This window comes from Accipiter gentilis, chromosome 30 (assembly GCF_929443795.1).
Source record: "Accipiter gentilis chromosome 30, bAccGen1.1, whole genome shotgun sequence".
NCBI classification, from domain to species: domain Eukaryota; kingdom Metazoa; phylum Chordata; class Aves; order Accipitriformes; family Accipitridae; genus Astur; species Astur gentilis.
This window is the reverse complement of record NC_064909.1, coordinates 4,466,195-4,483,720: the sequence shown is the minus strand read 5'-3', so window position 1 is coordinate 4,483,720 and position 17,526 is coordinate 4,466,195. Positions and strand designations below refer to the sequence as shown.

At 38.5% G+C, this 17,526-nt stretch overlaps 1 protein-coding gene across 1 annotated transcript in view; it reads left to right on the top strand.

The window, feature by feature from the left end:
• Positions 1-17,256, top strand: part of EPAS1 (endothelial PAS domain protein 1) — a 79,876-nt gene extending 62,620 nt beyond the window's left edge. The window contains exons 7-16 of the mRNA XM_049833461.1: positions 2,802-2,908; positions 7,986-8,133; positions 8,891-9,099; positions 9,423-9,610; positions 9,840-9,950; positions 11,645-12,129; positions 13,234-13,357; positions 13,443-13,560; positions 14,097-14,270; positions 14,998-17,256. Coding sequence (XP_049689418.1) covers positions 2,802-2,908; positions 7,986-8,133; positions 8,891-9,099; positions 9,423-9,610; positions 9,840-9,950; positions 11,645-12,129; positions 13,234-13,357; positions 13,443-13,560; positions 14,097-14,270; positions 14,998-15,149 — 1,816 coding nt within the window. The 3' untranslated portion in view covers positions 15,150-17,256. The remainder of the gene's footprint in view (positions 1-2,801; positions 2,909-7,985; positions 8,134-8,890; positions 9,100-9,422; positions 9,611-9,839; positions 9,951-11,644; positions 12,130-13,233; positions 13,358-13,442; positions 13,561-14,096; positions 14,271-14,997) is intronic.
• Positions 17,257-17,526: the final 270 nt, after the last annotated feature.

Below are 17,526 nucleotides of genomic sequence, written 5' to 3'. Positions count from 1 at the left end.
ACAGATTAACAGATCACTTAACAAGGGCATAGAAGATGTTTAGCCCTTTTTTTTTTTTTTTTTTTTTTTTAAGTAACTATTTTAAAACAATTACTTTTGATTAGTATTTCAGTGTTACCAGGCGTGGGTTTAGAATTTAGCCAATGGTGTGGGGTTTGTGAGTAATTCTTTGATATCTTATTTATCTTTCTGTATACTTTTTAGTTGATTGTAGTAAAAAGATATCAACCCACAACTTGCTAACTTTCACCCAAGATTACATTAGATCTAATTAAATTTGACATTGTCACAGCAGGATTGCACCACAAGTTGTTCTGTGCCATGGAATGACAAGAAGAGTAATTTTATAGCAAGGGTGCTCTGTCATGAACAGCAAGGAGCAATTTGGGAGGGGAATTACAGGACTGGAATAGACAATTTTGCGTAGAGATTGCAATTCCTATATGACAAGAGTTAAGAGTCCCCCAGCCCTCATATTTTCTGCTTGCTATCTGAGTTCCACTGTTGACACCCATGAAGGCTATAATGTGGGTTTGGATTTGCATTGGTGCTGCTGGGTACATGATGCTTCTTTTTTTGCCATTATCTTTATTTCCTTCTCCTTCTCCCTGCCTAACCCCCACTTGGCTCTCAGCTCCCAATAACTAGATTAAGAGTAAGTCCTCAACTTCCTGAATTTTAAAAACCTTCCCTTTGTGATGAGCTCCAGACTAACTGGGATGGTTTTATGGTACTATACCATTATATAACCAAAGGCCAGAGTTTCTGTTTTTAAAGAATGTATATTTACACTGGTCCTGGCAAAAGCCTCTGGCCACTGACACCAATGTGTCCCAGCTGACTGTGTAAAGGCAGGCAGTAACTATATTTTGGGAGCCTCACTTTTATATAGGGCTCCTTCTGTATTTGTTGTTTTCTCCTGATGGTTCAGGTCTGATGACCAACTTATTATGAGAACTGCTTTTATTAAAAAAGAAAAAGCAATTTTGGTTTCAGGGAAAAGTTACAGATCTGACTGGGGTACAATTTAAAAGCTCAGAAGCTCGTTAGTGAAGAGAGTCAAAAAAGCAACTCTGAAACCTGATTCAAGAATTTCCCCTTTGTCAGTCTAACTGCAAGCATAAATAAAACTGTAAACGTAAACAGAAGAGTAAGTCTTCAGGGGGAACCCAATAAAACCAACTATCGTTTTTGCTCAATTAAACCATTATAAACCCAGGTTTGTTCCATGGAAATCAGGACAGAGAGTAGTTTTCAGAATGACAAAACCAAGGTGTCCCAGGGATATGAGCTATACAGTTCTGTGGAGGTGAGGGAAAAGTTGACTCAATGCCTTGGCGTTCAACCCATACATAGAATAGCTCCATCTTGCGTATCTTCCTTGCTGGAGGGGGATCCAGGAGATGAACACCATGCTCTTGCTCTGTTTCACAGTATTTACATGTCTGTCTTGTAAAGACATGCTTGTGTCTGTAGGGCTGTGCCAAGGCTGTCCTTGGAGTAGAATCACAGAATCATTTAGGTTGGAAAAGACCTTCAAGATCACCGAGTCCAACCATCAACCATGCCCACTAAGCCATGTTCTGAAAATACACAAACCTGAGGATGTGTCTCTTAAAAGCAACAATGCCACTAATCAAATGTGGTGGTGGCAGATAAAGCCTTTCCAAGGGAGTTTAGTTACGAGGCATAAAACTTGGGCACCACCATTGATGGCAGTGGCGTGCTGCAAGATGTGACCGTTCCTTGCAAACCTCCTGGCTTTTCAAGGTTTATGACAGCTTAGCAGTCGGTTTGTAGTCGTTTCTGCTACTGGTCTCTGCTACATTACAGGTTGTTATTGCAGTTTAAAAGCTAGGAAAAGGCATCCAAGAGCACTGTTGACTTGGAAAACAGTAATGTTTCCTTACTATCCCAAAAGGTATGATGTCTTTGCTTTTGAAATATTTTTTTACTTACTGTGTTTCCTGTAAAGTAGTGTGTGATGGTATTTCAAATTGAATTTAGGAAAAAAGAACTCTTTTCCTCCACTCTCTCATAAGTGAAAATCATCTTCACAGTTTGATGACATATTTTCATTTATTCAGGAACTTGTGAGAAATCCTGCCTTGCCTGAGTACTCAGAAGGGCTCTGAAAAAAGTCTAGTTTTTGAGATCATGGCTTCCTTTGTGTAAAATCCTACTTAGTTTGTGGATTAGTCACCCAAGTAACCTAATCCATATGCTAAAGTTCTCATATAATTGAGAAACACTAAGTAGAAGAGCTGATTTTTTTCTTTTAACTGCACTTAATTTCTCACCTTGCATTTTTATCTTACTAAATGCAATACCCAAAGTAAGTATTTAACCCTTCTACGTATGTTTTGTAAATGTACACATACTTTTAAACCTGATGGTGCCAACCACTACCCCCCTCACATGCATTTGATTTTTAATTATGGTAGTTGGAGTCTCTGCATGTAGTGGACAGCCTGAGAACTTTGTCAGCAACAGTTTTCCAGCTAAGGCCTTCTATAAGAGATACTGTGCAATAGGCCTGGGAAAATTTGCACACATGTAATGACATCCCTAGGAATTCTTATTCCGTTAGTAGTAAAAGGCAGTTTATTCTGAACATGGAAATATTTCAGAATGTGATCAGAAGTCATCTACAGCTCCTAATGTGTTTGGAAGTTCAGAATTTCTCATATTATGGTTTTAATTCTGTTAGTCTAAGGACTAGAGCTGATAGCAGCCCTGCACATATAAGCATAAGGCTAAGGTGACCTGAATTTTAAATATCTGGTTTTTTCTTAACCAAGAATAACAGAGTTGATTGGATACCACCCAGAGGAGCTGCTGGGCCGTTCAGCATACGAGTTCTACCATGCCTTGGACTCAGAGAGTATGACCAAGAGTCACCAGAACTGTAAGTCACGTTCTTATTGTTCTTCATAGTTTGCACATAAAGCACAGCTTGTGGGTTCCTCAATAAGTAGCTGAAAACACAAATGCACCTCGTGTGCAGATATTCTCTGAGAACAGTATTTACTCTTTGCAAGAAAGCTTACAGGTTTCCATGCTTGTCTAGCTGAAACCTGCTGCTGATCTTTCCAGAAGGTCTGATTTTTGCCATAATTAAAACTAAACTTGGATGGTAGAGAGGAGAATCACTGTCTCTCTAAGTGATAATACAAGGATCAGCTGAAAACTTGAAAAGCTGAGTTGGGCAGTACAAGCCTGGTGAGAAGTGTGTTTACTGGTGGTATTATCCTTCTCCTGTGCCATTGGGCTCAGCAGGAAGAGCAGCTGTAAAGTGTAATAGGAAGAGCTTATTGCAGTGCATTTTTGAATGTCTGTCTTCTGCTACCAAATAACAACTATCTTCCCCACCCAAAATAAATGTGCAAGGAGACTTTCTAAAAGAGATATTCATTATACAAATAATACATACTGCCAGGAACAGCTGCTTCTTGTTATTCTTATGCATATGTGAACTACCAGTTTTAGCTGGTTTTAATGTAAAGTACCCAAATTATTCCAGGAGTGGAGATCAGATCCAAGATCTGCTACCTTTCTTCAGCAGGCCACACAGTTATGCTTCCTCTCTCTCACATAAGGTGTCTTTAAAATTATTGGATTTAAATCTTCAGTCTCTGTCCTTAGAGTTGGCACTATGGCTGGAGGCAGCACGGTGCACTAATGTAGAAATGACATTTCCCACCCTTGGCTGTTACAGCCACTGAACTAGGGTATGGAAGAGTTCTCAGGAGTGCATCACGAAAACATCTGCCGCTGCTCTTTTTATAAAAACAGAGCAAAGCTCCTAGACTGGAGTCCACAAGCTAAAAACATCCCCACCTTATAGTTACTCTGATCAAAGTCTCTGTCCTCAGGAGCAAGCCCATGACTTAGGTCATGTCTGTAGGAAATTGCCTACCAGATAGACCAATAGTATTCCTGTACTTCCCAGAGAAAAGTAGCAGCAAAGAATAACTGTCTGACCTTAAGGGGAAAAGGGAATATACATTAGCTCCAATGGCAAGGATTCAGGACAGTTTTGAGCTGAAATGTTATTTGAAAGAATGTTTGGCAGTGATTAAAGTTGTGTGCTATAAAACTGTTGGTATGAATCATCCCATTTCCAGAGCTGCTTAACAGAAAAAAAAAGAAATTGAACCATACTGACAGAGAATTGTCTGGGAATGTATTTGTTAAAATTGTTTCTTAGGTAATGTGTTCGTGTTTTTAATAGTGAATAGGAATTAGTGATATTCATAGATAGGATGTCCGTATCCTATGGTGGGTTATTGAGAGTCATCCTGAGAAATCAGGGTGTATGCTGCACTGTTGCTTTTGAATCATGGAGTTACATTTCTAAGAATGGGACAACACCAGGGAGGGAATGAAATGAGAGCTGGCAATCCCTTTGGTAACAGGAGAGAGAGAGAGAGCCCTTGTTGGTTATCCCTACCTAGTTAATTAAATGGGACCACTGACCTGGGACTTGTCCACGTAAAGGTTTCTGGAGAGTTTCTAGTACCCATCTTGACCAGGCATTCGTTGAGGTTGCTCCTCACCCTAGCAATTCAATTCACCTCGTGTAGTGCAGAGTGTGTGTCTATATGCCATTTGTGCCTACTGAAAAGGGCCGTGTCCTACAAACTTTTGCTGTTGGGCATGAGGACTGATCAAGATGCAGAATGAAGGCAAAGGAAAGTCTAGAGGGGTGAGTTATACCAGCAAAAGTGCTCAAGGCACTGTGCACTGGACAGGTTATAAATATTTAGGATCAATCTGTTCCATAGCGTTTATGATAGCACAGGATCAGCAAGGATGGTCTTTACTGTTGGAAGCACAGGACCAAAATCTGTGCTGTGATAAATGCCGTTGCCCACAACTGAACCATCAGTTTACATCACCAGCAAATTTGACCCCTTTAATTTTTTGAAGATAAATACTCTCTGTGTCTTCTGGGACAGTCAGACTTCTTACTGACTTGGAGAACAACCACGAAGGCAAAGTGACAGCAAGCTGTGACTTGAGAAAACAAGCCTTCCAAATAGGAAATCCTTAGGTTTCATAATGTGTGCCACCAAGATGAAGTCTAACACACAGGGTCACCAAGCAGGTATATAGCTTATACACAACTTCCTAGTTCTTCCTAGCACATAGCTGTACAGAAGTTATTGGTTCTTCCTGGCCGTGATCATTTACACATGAAAATATCCACTTCAAAATTCATGTTCAGCACACTCGTATTTATTAAACAATAATTTTTATTAGAAATATGCTATGGGTAGAGTATATATTCATGCAATAATATAGTCATCAATTCTGACAGTGCCAACCATTTAGTGTTGTAAAGATGCATAGGAAATAGAGGAAGGAGACTGAAGTTTGAAGACAGAGAGGAAGAAAAACCTCAAATGAGTCTCTTGGATAGAAGCAGAACTCCTTCCCTTTCCTTCCTTCTAATTTAGTGAAAAATCACACTTATTGCAGTTTTACTGTACTGCAGGGTTGGTTTTTTTTCTTGAGGTGAAATAATAACCTCACATTCAAGTAAGCCACAATCGTGTTTGTGTTCTTGGCTGGAACTATAGTCACATATGGAGTACAAAAGTCTTAATTAGTCACCATCAAATGGAAGATTAGAGTGCATTTGGCAGTATTTAGCATACCCAGTTTTTCACATGTTATGCAAGCAAGATGAAAATCTCTGTCTTGTTATGTAAATCTACACAAAAGATTAACTGTAGAGCTATACTTTCCAATTCAGCAATTAATAATCTATAATCGCTTCCATTTAGAGTCTGGTCTTGTTGCCATTAAAGCCAATGGGAATTTTGCTATTGACTTCAGTGGGGAGCTGAATATCACCATCTGGGACCTGCCACTTGGTAGTATGTAGCAGAAGTTTGACAAGCCTTCCAAGTGAATCATATTTCTCAAGTGTCTCTCAGCAATTAAAAAACAAATTTTGTGTTCAGTTAAATTCATCCCTGCCTTCCCCCTTTCTCCACCTAAAGATAAGGAATATAACTGGAGCCTATTTCATTGAGATGTTACTAGTTCTGTAAAGATACAGGTAATGTATACATCAAAAAAAAAAAAAAGTTCACTCTGAAGGCAGAACCTTAAATGTAGCGTTGATAACAAAGTCAGCAGTTACAAGCATATTGGTGATTTATGACATTACCCCACGGAAGGCTTCTGCTGTACTTTATTGTATCAGAACATGACATGCTTTGAATAATAATAATAAAAAAGATTAAAGCAGTAAAAAGCTTCTTTGTAATGTAACAGGCGCCTACACTGTGACTCTTATTGATGAGCTGATGATTAGGAAGTAGTGTAATTATGTTTCACAAGCAGAGCAGAACAGTTCAGTCACTAAAACACTTTGAAATGAAAGCCTTTTGATTTTGTTCCACTAGAAGTATTTAATCAATAAAAGTAATGTTCTACTTTGTCTAAATAAATTAAATGAAGGATGATTAAATACTGCTAGAAAGAAAACAAACTTCAGAGATAGAAGGATAAACACAGCAACAATTATCTGCAAAACAGTTGTTGCATTTCACAGGCCTGGATTTGTATGGTGGCAATATAGGAGAGACTGACAATAAATAGCTTCTGTTAATGGCCACATTCACAAGGACTTTTTCTGTAGAAAGACTGCAGAATCAAGGTTCCAGCCTTACTGAGTCAAACTGAATTATTTTTAGGGCATTAATTTGATGGCATACTGTCTTCAGGCATAAAAGCTGTTTAAAAGGAAAGAGTGGCAATGGGGTCAAAGGTTTCATTGAGCCAGTTCCCACTTCTGCTACTCAGTGCAACTACCTCTGCTTACGAATACAAACTTCTATTAGTATGAGTACTGCCTGCATACTCCTGCCCTAATTTTATTGCCACTGATTGACAGTATTTTTCCTCAACTGACAACTGTGAATTGCATGACAATATTCATTGCTTTTAGGAAAGGGTTTACAGCAGACAGGACATCATAAAACTTTACATCTCGGAAGTCCAAAGCTCCATGCATGAAAACTCATTCTCTTCAAATATTACAAAATATTGCGGGGGTCGGGGGGGATTGGCCCTTCAAACACCTAGATGAAGCTTTAAACCTGAGTTGTACTATTGTCAGTATGTTGCTTGAGAAACACAGGCCAGTTTAAAAAAAAAATAAATAAATAAATTTTAAGTTAAGTGAACTTTGTTTGATTTCTCACATGGGTCTTTGTTCCTTCTAGTCTGCTAATTTCAAGCTATTGCAGAGGAACAACACACAACACAGTTCAATCAGACAGAGGAATACAGTAGTTCAGTTTTATTTTTGTCCTAGGCAAAACAGTCCCATTTACTCTTCTTAATTTTGATACTTTTTTAAGAGTTATATTACTTCTTCAGCCTCTTAAGACCAATGCTGTGCTAGTGACACCACTTTATTTGTGGTGTTGGTATCGCCAGCTCCTAACTGTAAGGTATAAAAAGAGATAGGTATAGATTTAAACTGTGAGATATTTTTAATTTTTTGTGAGTATAGCTTTTAAACCATGTGACTCTTGGGCTTATCCATCATCTAAACCAGAAAACTGTTAGTTTCCTGTATAGATTCACTTTTCCACATATCAACTTGGGAGCCCAAACTGAGGCGCTTCTAGAACAGGGACTCTCAAGAAACATACAGTTAGCAGGCATTATTGTGGCTGCAGCTGGGATCTTATATTAAATGAAAAAAATTCCACACTCTTATCTGAATACTCAGACCATCTCAAGCATTCAAATTTCCAATCTTGAGTGGAAACATCAAATGAATGGCCCCTTTTATATTTAAAATGGCTGAATTTTCCCAAAGTTAAGTGTCCTTGCTAGCAAATGTCTTATGCAAAAACTGCACTAATAAAAACTCAGAAGTGGGTGTATTTAAAACAAGTATTATATATTGTGCGTTCCTGTCCTGCTGCATTATTTATATCTCTGTCCCCTTTTCTCAGTGTGTACAAAAGGTCAAGTAGTGACGAGCCAGTACCGTATGCTTGCCAAGCATGGTGGATATGTATGGCTAGAGACTCAAGGGACAGTGATTTACAATACTCGCAACCTACAGCCTCAGTGTATCGTCTGTGTCAACTATGTGCTGAGGTAAGACAGAAAAACCACATATGGATTCATGTGCTGGAAGAAATGCAATAATCAGAGGAACTTTTGAAGTATCTATTATTCAGTGTTGTTATTCTGAAATCAGTTTAGTCATGTTTGTTCAGTCTTGTTTACTGATGTTAGACATCAATGAAAAATGTGGCATGCCCGTTCTCATACATGCTGTTGAAATATACCACAGCCTTTTTCTTCTGCAGAGTGGCTGCTGTGCTGATACAACAGAGTATAAAGCCTGCACTGATGATTTTATTGTGTAACACGACTGCTAATGTGCTCTGTTTTTCTAATGCTGTGACAGAGAGATAAAATTAAGTAGTAATTGTATCTTATGTTGCTAGGAGAAGCTGTTTACTGCCTCAAAAATCAGGACCAAGCAGGAGTTTTGCCTCTGTCTGGCAAAACTCAAGTATTTTTTGGTCCTAGATGGGCCCAAAAGAGGAAATACTTATTTGAGTGATAGTCTGGGTCATTATAGCCTCAACTACATCCCTTTAAAAAGCAGAGCAACAAAGCCCCGAGTATTCCCACAGAAGTCCTGACAACACTCTCTGCGTCATCTGAGATGATGGTGCTCAGCAACGCTGGAACTGTGCCTTGCCTGTCGAGAGCCTGGCATGCAACTGAGAGAGGCCAAAACACTTGTACGGGTCCCAGCTTTAGACAGTTTGTACTGCCTACATTACCCTCATCTTTTTTTTTTTTTAGAGTGCAAAATGCCTAAAACCTATTTTCTTGTTAGTGAAATTGAGAAGAACGATGTTGTGTTCTCCATGGACCAAACGGAATCGCTCTTCAAGCCTCACCTGCTGGCAATGAGCACCGCCTATGAGAGTGGCATCTCCGGGTCAGAGAAGAGCGACTTCTTGTTTACTAAGTTAAAGGAGGAGCCAGAGGAACTTGCTCAGCTGGCACCAACACCCGGCGATGCCATTATTTCCCTGGATTTTGGTTAGTATTTGTATAAATAATTTTTGTGCAACAAAGAACCACATGTGAGTCTACATTTAGAAACTTAATAGACAAGTCTGGTTGCTCTGTGTACAAAGCGGGATTAATAGCTATAAGAGCCCATGTGCTCACACCAGTGGAAAATTTCTGTGAATGAGAGCAGAATCGGGCTTTCTTGCTGACTAAACAACATGCATTAAGTCTATGCCAACTTATTGTCATGGCAACTAGAAGCAGTGTTTACTTCTAATGAATAGCTGCAATTATATCATAACACACCACAAGCTAAAAGCATTCATTAATATTGTTAAAACTCCATCCAGGGACACAGAAGTTTGAGGAAGCCCCTGCCTTCACCAGTGCTGTTTCGACACCAAACAAAGCATGGCCAGTAGAAGTAAAAAGCCACACTGCTCAAGGTGAAACACTGACAATACCATCCTTTACAATGCCTCAGATTGCACCTGGAAGCAGTACTCCAAGTGCAAGCAGCAACAGCAGCTGTTCCACGGTAAGAAGAGCTTTAAAAAAAAAGTATGTTATGTTTTATATGTAAGTAAGTCCCATCAATACATGTAGATGACATTTTCATGTTAGCAGTCCTGTGTCATTGCTTATTAACAAGGCCCAGTGTATCTATATCCCTCCAGTACTGCATACATCTTAAGTATAAATGGCATGATGCTAAGCCAATACTGCTGTTGCATTGCTGCTTATTGCAAATTCTTATTTCTGTGCAGCCAAGCAGCCCAGGAGATTATTACAGTTCTATGGATGAAGATCTTAAGATTGAGGTGATTGAAAAACTTTTTGCCATGGACACAGAATCAAAAAGTCAGTGCACCTCCCAGGTAAGGAACTAATATCTCATCCAAAAGCCATAAAAATCAGTCCCCTTCTAGTAGGTAGTACAGATGCATGCTGTATGTGCAGATACTGTGATATAACATCCACATGTGTATACACCAAAGCTTTGATGCACAATGCTAACAAAAACATGCACTTTAAAAAGCTGGGGTGTAAATTTCTAACCCTAACTCTCTGAAGCAAGTGCTTTAGGATGTCACTGTGCTGGCACTGCTAAGAAGAAAGAATCAGGAGAGAGCTTTCAGAATTTGGAAGCTTCTGTAGGCTGGATAAGAAATATAAGCAGCAGCAATTTTTTTTAAATCCGGTGTACTGACTAGTGAGTAAACATCCTTTCTAGAACAAAATATAAATAAACTAATTCTGGCAAAATGGCAAAATGAGAAAGGAATGCCCCTCATAGCACATATCTCCTTCAACTACAAAATGAAAACTGTCATTTTGGATATATTCTTCTTGTCTTACCTCTTGGAGGATTTCAGAGAGAGATGACAATTACTTGCACATAAAGTAACATGGTCTCCATCTCCTGCATTCTAATCAGGGTGTAAGTGTGGAAATTCCCTCTATAAATAAGTCTCTTAATCCTCCACTATTATAACATTACATCAGGTGAGATAGTGAATAAGAGGTATAGGCCTGATGCAGCCCACCTAAGTTTAGATACTTAATTGAAATGCCTTTGTTAAGAGCTTACACTGCTTTATTGTTAAGAGAAAGGAAAAGGCATTGCTGGCTGTCAGCTCAGCCCTTACACTCATCTCCTTCTGTTAATCCTACAGAAAGTCTGGGGTGATTGGGACCCAAATGAGGTGCCTCAATTTGCCAGTGCAATTTGCAGAATTAGGTAGGTGATAGTCAGTGTCCTGAAGAAATTTCATCTAAATCTGGACATAGAAACAGCAATGAAAGCAATAGAAAGAGTGGACAGATAGGAGGAAAATGTGTATCAGGATCAAACTCAGTGCAAGACTTCACATATGCAAACTTCAGTTTTGTCAGATTCAGCATCTGCTTGCTCAGGTGTGTCCCACCACATCAGCAGCTTTGGTGGGAAAAATGAGCATTAGAAAAGTGCCCCTGTTATGATCTGGCTGGTGGGCCCATATTGATTTCCCTCTCTGTTCAGCTCTGGTAAAACACCAAGAGAAATGAATTTAAATATTACTAGTCCTCCAAGAGAAAAAAAAATAATACAGAATTAGGTGCAATAGTGCTCTTCCAACTACGTATTTTAAAACTTTTGCATTTTTAGATGCATTTTTTTCATGTAGCTAGATTATGAGAAAGCTGTGTTGCTATTTTAGCATGAAAAACCCTGAGGTTCAACTACATGCCACATGTTGTAGAGTCTTGGCAGACAAGTTATTCAAAGCGTAATGGAACGCAAGATCACACTGACCTTGCAGGCTTCATGCAAGCTGCTTTAGCAATACTGCTTATCTGGGAGGGGTTTTTTTTTTCAGTTTGTTGTCTTACTTTGCTGATGATGATATGATGAACACGTATGTTACAGAAATAAGACATTTTTAAATAGGAGCTGGCCAGCTTCACGTAGGTAAATTTGGCATACAGTGATTTTCCAGCTTTGCATCTACTGGTATTGCATATCACACCAACTGCCACAACTACTATTAACCTCTAGTTTTTTTTATGAACTTACTTTATTTTTGCACAGACTGACTTCAATGAACTGGACCTTGAAACCTTGGCTCCTTACATTCCTATGGATGGAGAGGATTTCCAGCTCAGCCCAATCTGCCAAGAAGAACGTCCTCTCTCTGAAAGTGCACAAAATACCCAGCAGAGTCTAAGTAGCATGAGTACCATCTTCCAACCCCTTGCTTCTGGTTCACAGAGTCAGTTCCTCACAGAGAAATATTGCCCACAGCTATCAAATAAAAACATTAACCCTGGTCATGGGTCCCTGTCATCGGTGTTGTTCAACAACATGAGTAGGTCATCTCTGCCACCATACCATGACCAAGCCAGCACTCCCCTGTCTTCGATGGGAGGAATACCAAACACCCAGTGGCCACCTGATCCTCCATTAGAATATGTTCCTGCTAAATGGAGACTTATGGATAAATACTCAGGATCCCTATCAAGTTCCCCCTCAGGGCCACCAGTACATTCTCCAAGCGTGCCCATATATAAAAAAAGGTAAGAGTTTTTGTGGTATAACTATGTATTTTACTCAGAAAATATTTTGGGAGATGAGGGGGGTCATAATCTTGACAAATTCTTTTTTCTCAGTTCAGCTGGAATAAGTTCTTTTGATAGGCATCAGACTGCACCTCTGGGGAAATTAGCGTGGTGCTCTCCTGGGGCAGTCAGTCTAGTGGAAGCAGACTGGGTGAGCTGATTTTTCATTGCCTGTAAGGGTGCATGAATGGATTTTCCTGCTGGTCAGGTAGAAATTACCCCAGTGATTCTGCAAAGCCTGCTTGAATTTCTGCAGTTTAAGAAAAGTACTGAAAAGGCTTACTGGTCCAGCAGTAAGCTGGGACCCATGCATACTTTCTTACCTTGCATATATTTTTTGCACAACAGAAAATAGAGGAGAGGGAGGGATGACAGTACATTTTTTTGAATATGTAAGTAAGATTTAAAATTATAGGCTTTTTTCTACAACCCTTCCTCACCTTGTTCACTTTTACACATGGGAATAGTATGTGATGTGATGTAGATCATAGGCTACAGTCCTAGAAGTTTCCTGTCATAGCTAGAGGCTTCTCTGTAGCTCTTGGGTCTTCACTGTTGGTCATGCTAAAACATTCAGGAAGTACATAAAGTAGCAAGGATCATTTTAAAACATGAAGCTGTGCAGTTTGCTTTCTGAGATTTCTTGTTGGCAGAAATACCAGTGTCTGAATATGCATCTGGAAAGAAAGGGTTTGTCCCTAAACAGCAACCTGTGTGTTCATATTTTGTATGCAAAGCAAAGGGACAGGTGTGGCTCTCAAAATCCCATCCTTAAAAAATTGCATTACTTCCTTTTCCACAGCATTTTTATGTCTGCCTGGAGATCCCTAGAGGCTGTTTATGCTAGACTTTCATAAGTCTTTGATCCCAAAAGTCAGAAGTTTCCAAAGCTTGTGGGATGACTAACAAAAAAATAAAAACATCTGACATTTGAGGTCTGTCCACTGTCATGTGTCAAAGAACACCTTAAATGTCTTTAAATGAAAGAAGAATCTGCATAAGTGAACAAGATGGTTTAGAATTGCCTCCCTGCTCACTTACCCAGAGACCTTTTCTCCACAGGCCCCTGGATGCTTTTGGGCAACGAGGCATAGATGTAAGCCCGGCAAGAATTGCTCTGTCTAACAGCTTGAAACTGAAGCGACAACTGGATTACGAAGAACAAGCATTGCAACAGCTGAGTGGGGTAATCATAAGAAATGCATCCCCTTCACAACTTTGGACTCACCATGGTCAGTAGTGTATTTATTTTGCTTTTCTTCACATTCTAGGTAGATTCATCTGTCATTAACCCTTCTCACCTAATGTGGAAGAGAATGAAATTTCTCAAAGGGGAAAACTGTTCCTTGGTTACAGAAAAGAAGTCTCTCAGCACAAGTGTTCTTACTGGTAAGACAAAAGAAAGTGGTTTTTCAATGTTTTGTATCGAAACACAATTTTAAGACAGGTTGAATAGAAGCAAAGACTCTTTCAAAAGGAAATGTAAATAAGCTCTGTAAATATCAGAGTAAGAGAAAGTTAAAGATCAGGTTGTATCACTAAGAGCTGAACAATTTAAGATACATTTGATAACTACCAGGTAGATGGTTTCATGTATGTTCACATCCTTGCTTTGGAGGTAACAGAGATCGGCTTAATGGAGATCGGTTTACCTCATACTGATCCAAGGTGCAGGCATCTCAGAGCTAAAAAGGATACTTTCTCTCTACAACACTGTTTCCTTACACAAGCATATCTTGGGTGCAATACTACTTCTAGAGCTAGTGCTGTTTCTGGACTTCCTTTGTGACAAGATGTAGGTATGCTATGTGAGCACCATGACGAGGTTTGCTTTGCTTTGAATTAGTAAATTAGTATTATCTACTATAATTATTACACTGGCTTAATTTAACTTTTTTTTTTCTGCTACTATGTGAATCAATCAGATGAATTTGTCTGTAACTTGAGAGGCCTGAGCCAACCAATGAATCAACTGCAGCAGCAGCAACCACCCACCTGTGGCAGTCTTGGTGAGAATTTGAAAGCAGGATCGTTTCCTCCTCCATTTTACAGTTCCCGTTATCAGGACTATACTGTCCAGCCAGCTCATAAAGCATCAGGTAAGAGCTGTCAAATACCGAAACTGGAAAATGTTGGTATTTAGTTCCAATACTGATTCCACGAAAGAAAACACTTTAAAAAAAAAAAAAGGGGGGGGTGTGTAAACTAAGAACCAAATATGTATTGTTTCATAGAATGAAAAATTAGTTCTCTTGTTTAGTGTGAAACTTTTAATGTCTACATTTGTAATATATGAGGAAAAAATATTTTTGCCCTTCATTTCAATTAAACTTAATACCTTTTTACCTTGGAGGTCCAGTCAACCTCCATCCATACACTTGTTTTGTGATGGAATTGATTAAATTGTACTAAAGAACTTGGGAGGTTTGTAAGTTAAGAGTCTTAATGCATACCTTCTTAAAAGTTAATTAAAGGAGACATATATATGTCCCTTTTAATATATAAGGGGTGTGGGTGTTAATTTAGAAACTGTGTTGCTTAATACCACTTTCCTCATCTGCACTAATATCTTTTTTCTCGGAACAATCTAAATTGGGGGTGGATGTGAAAAACTGCCCATGTCCATGTGACATGCTTGCAACAGTTTAAGGCAGCGCAATGTGTAGGTTTGCTCTGAAACCTGTCATTTGCTGGTGGTTTGAGGCATATTGACATAAACACAAAATGAAATTATAACTGATATAAACAGAAGAAGGAGGAGAGGAAAGAAGTCCTCTGCATCTCTCTGGTCTCAGCACCATGACTGACTTCACTAATCTCTTCCAGGTATGACTAGTCGTCTGCTGGGGCCCTCCTTTGAACCCTACTTGTTGCCTGAGTTGACAAGATATGACTGTGAGGTGAATGTCCCTGTTTTGGGCAGCTCTATGCTTCTGCAGGGCAGTGAACTGCTCAGAGCACTGGACCAGGCCACCTGAGCGATCCTGCAATATTCCATGGCCTATACTGTTCAAAACAGCTTCAGTTTTTAAATATATTTTTGCAAGTAGACAATTTCTAATACCAATACACTTTTACAGGATTTTACTTAGATATTGAACCTGTCCACGTTACCAAATAGTGGCCTTTTGAAGTTACTGACTTTATTATTCATATTAAATAAATACATCTACTGTATTTTCTCCATTGCAATTAAAATGTTGTTTAGAGAGTTTGATTACCCTCCCCTTATCTCATTACCTGTAATTTATATGCTGAAATTTTCTTCAAATTTCATGCTCATAAAAAGCTGTGGTATAAATGCCTCATCATGTGACACTTTGGCTGCAGTACTGCAAAGATTTATTTTTATTGCCAAAGATGAATGAAACAAATCTGATTTCCTACCACAGTTTTTTGTTGATCTGCCAAATTGAAATCCTTTGAGTCTCTCTGTTTTCCAGCATTTATCCTATTGTAACTTTAATAACTTTGGAAAAGCATACTAAAGGAAAATCCCACCCTTCTGCCTCCCCACCTCCTTCATTTTTATACATGTTGTTGAAAGAAATGTGAATGGTGAACTGCAATGTTTGTGGGTATCTGTGCAAGTTGCACCTTGTAAGCTTTTTTCCTCAGAAGCGAGCCACGTTCTCAGCTGCCTTAACCTGGCTTAGCTCTACAGCCAAGGGAGTACTACAGATTTACCCCAGTGGAGGATTTAGACCTGTGTTTTCATTTGTGTTGGGTTTTCTTGCCGTTTCCTTCATTTTTTACAAAAAAACATATTTTTTAAATTATATTTTTTTTTTAATTTCTCACTGGGTCAGTTGTTAATCATCTCTTGGTACTTTTGCTATATCTGGGACACAGCAACTTTAAGAGCTATTACTACTAGTTCTAGCAGAATTTGTTATGTTGTTGCTGATACTTTAGGAATCTGACCAGTGGCCAGTACTAACACCTCTGATTAATGTCACCCTTTTTCATTTTATATGCTAGCTAGCAATGTAATTGCAATATTGAATCATTAAAACTAAAAGTTAAAGTAGTATTTCCCAGCATATTAGGCTAACTCAGTTAAAAGTAGACAAAAAGAATTAAGGATTGTGTAGTGAGATGAATAGCTGGCAGGCAGGTCTCTATCATTTTTACTTGCCTTACATTAATCAGTAGCTGAAATGTCATTAAAAGGCAGCCAGACATTTTCAGAACTCCTTTCCAACTATCATTAGTTGTCATGCACATATTTTTAAAAATAAGGCTTTGGATGCTTTCAAAGTCAAAGGGATTTGAAAGTTTAAATTACAACATATTTAAACAGTAAAAATGTTAAAGTAATAAAAGGCAGGTGAGCAGTTCTGACTTTAAAATACATACAAACCTAGGTACATGTTGGGATATATCATCTTGTTTCCTCCACTGGTATAAATCATCATAGCTTCATTGAAGAACAAGGTAAAAATCTGGCCCAGAAACTTAGAACAAAGATATATTCTTTTGAGACTTCCAACTCCACTGAAGTCTGGCTTATGAAATTGCTTTGTATCATGCATTGACACTTGCAGAGAGGGAGCCTTGGGTTCATAGAGCACTTCAGAGTGTTAAGTGAGTCTTAACCACGCATACTTAGAAAAGCTGAAGATCTTTCGTTATTGGTATACAACGTAAAAAAAAAGTTAGTCCCTGTTGTAGGCAATCTTTCAGGAGTTTATTACCAAAAATAATCTATTCCTAAAGTGAAGTTATTACTGTGTGGAAAAAATATATTGTAAGCATCATAATCTGATGAAAAGTGGCAAACCAGATTTGACAAATTTGCAGTGGCAAGGACATAAAGGCTTCAAGGGTTAAAGACACTTGAATACTGCTCTTCTGTTCCTTATTTGTGTAGTTTCAGCATTAAAAACATTATACTCTAACAGTTTACTAAAACACTCTGAAAAATATTCCATGTCTTAATATTAATCATACTTTTTATCATAATTATTTCATAATCTATATTGCTAAATTCTTATTGACAATATTATAACTGTATGGGAACTTTAACTTGATAAGGAAATGTATTTTGACACTGATACTTTATTAAAGTATACTGATCCTAAATTTTTTGTGACTCATTTGCTATGAATTTGTTATTTGTTGTATCATTGTAAAAGAAAAGTATTTATTAAATTATTTATAGAAAATAAAGGTTTGCATTGATCTTTGAAGAATGAAAGAACAAAAGCTACCCATATTTGAGAGCTGGGAAGTAGTGTACTAAATGTCTGTACCACCAACCTTTGTGTAGAGTTTACCCAGCTTTCCTCAAATAGAGAATTAACGCCCTGCAGACTGCCCTTCTGAAACATATCCTACAGTTTAAACTGCTCC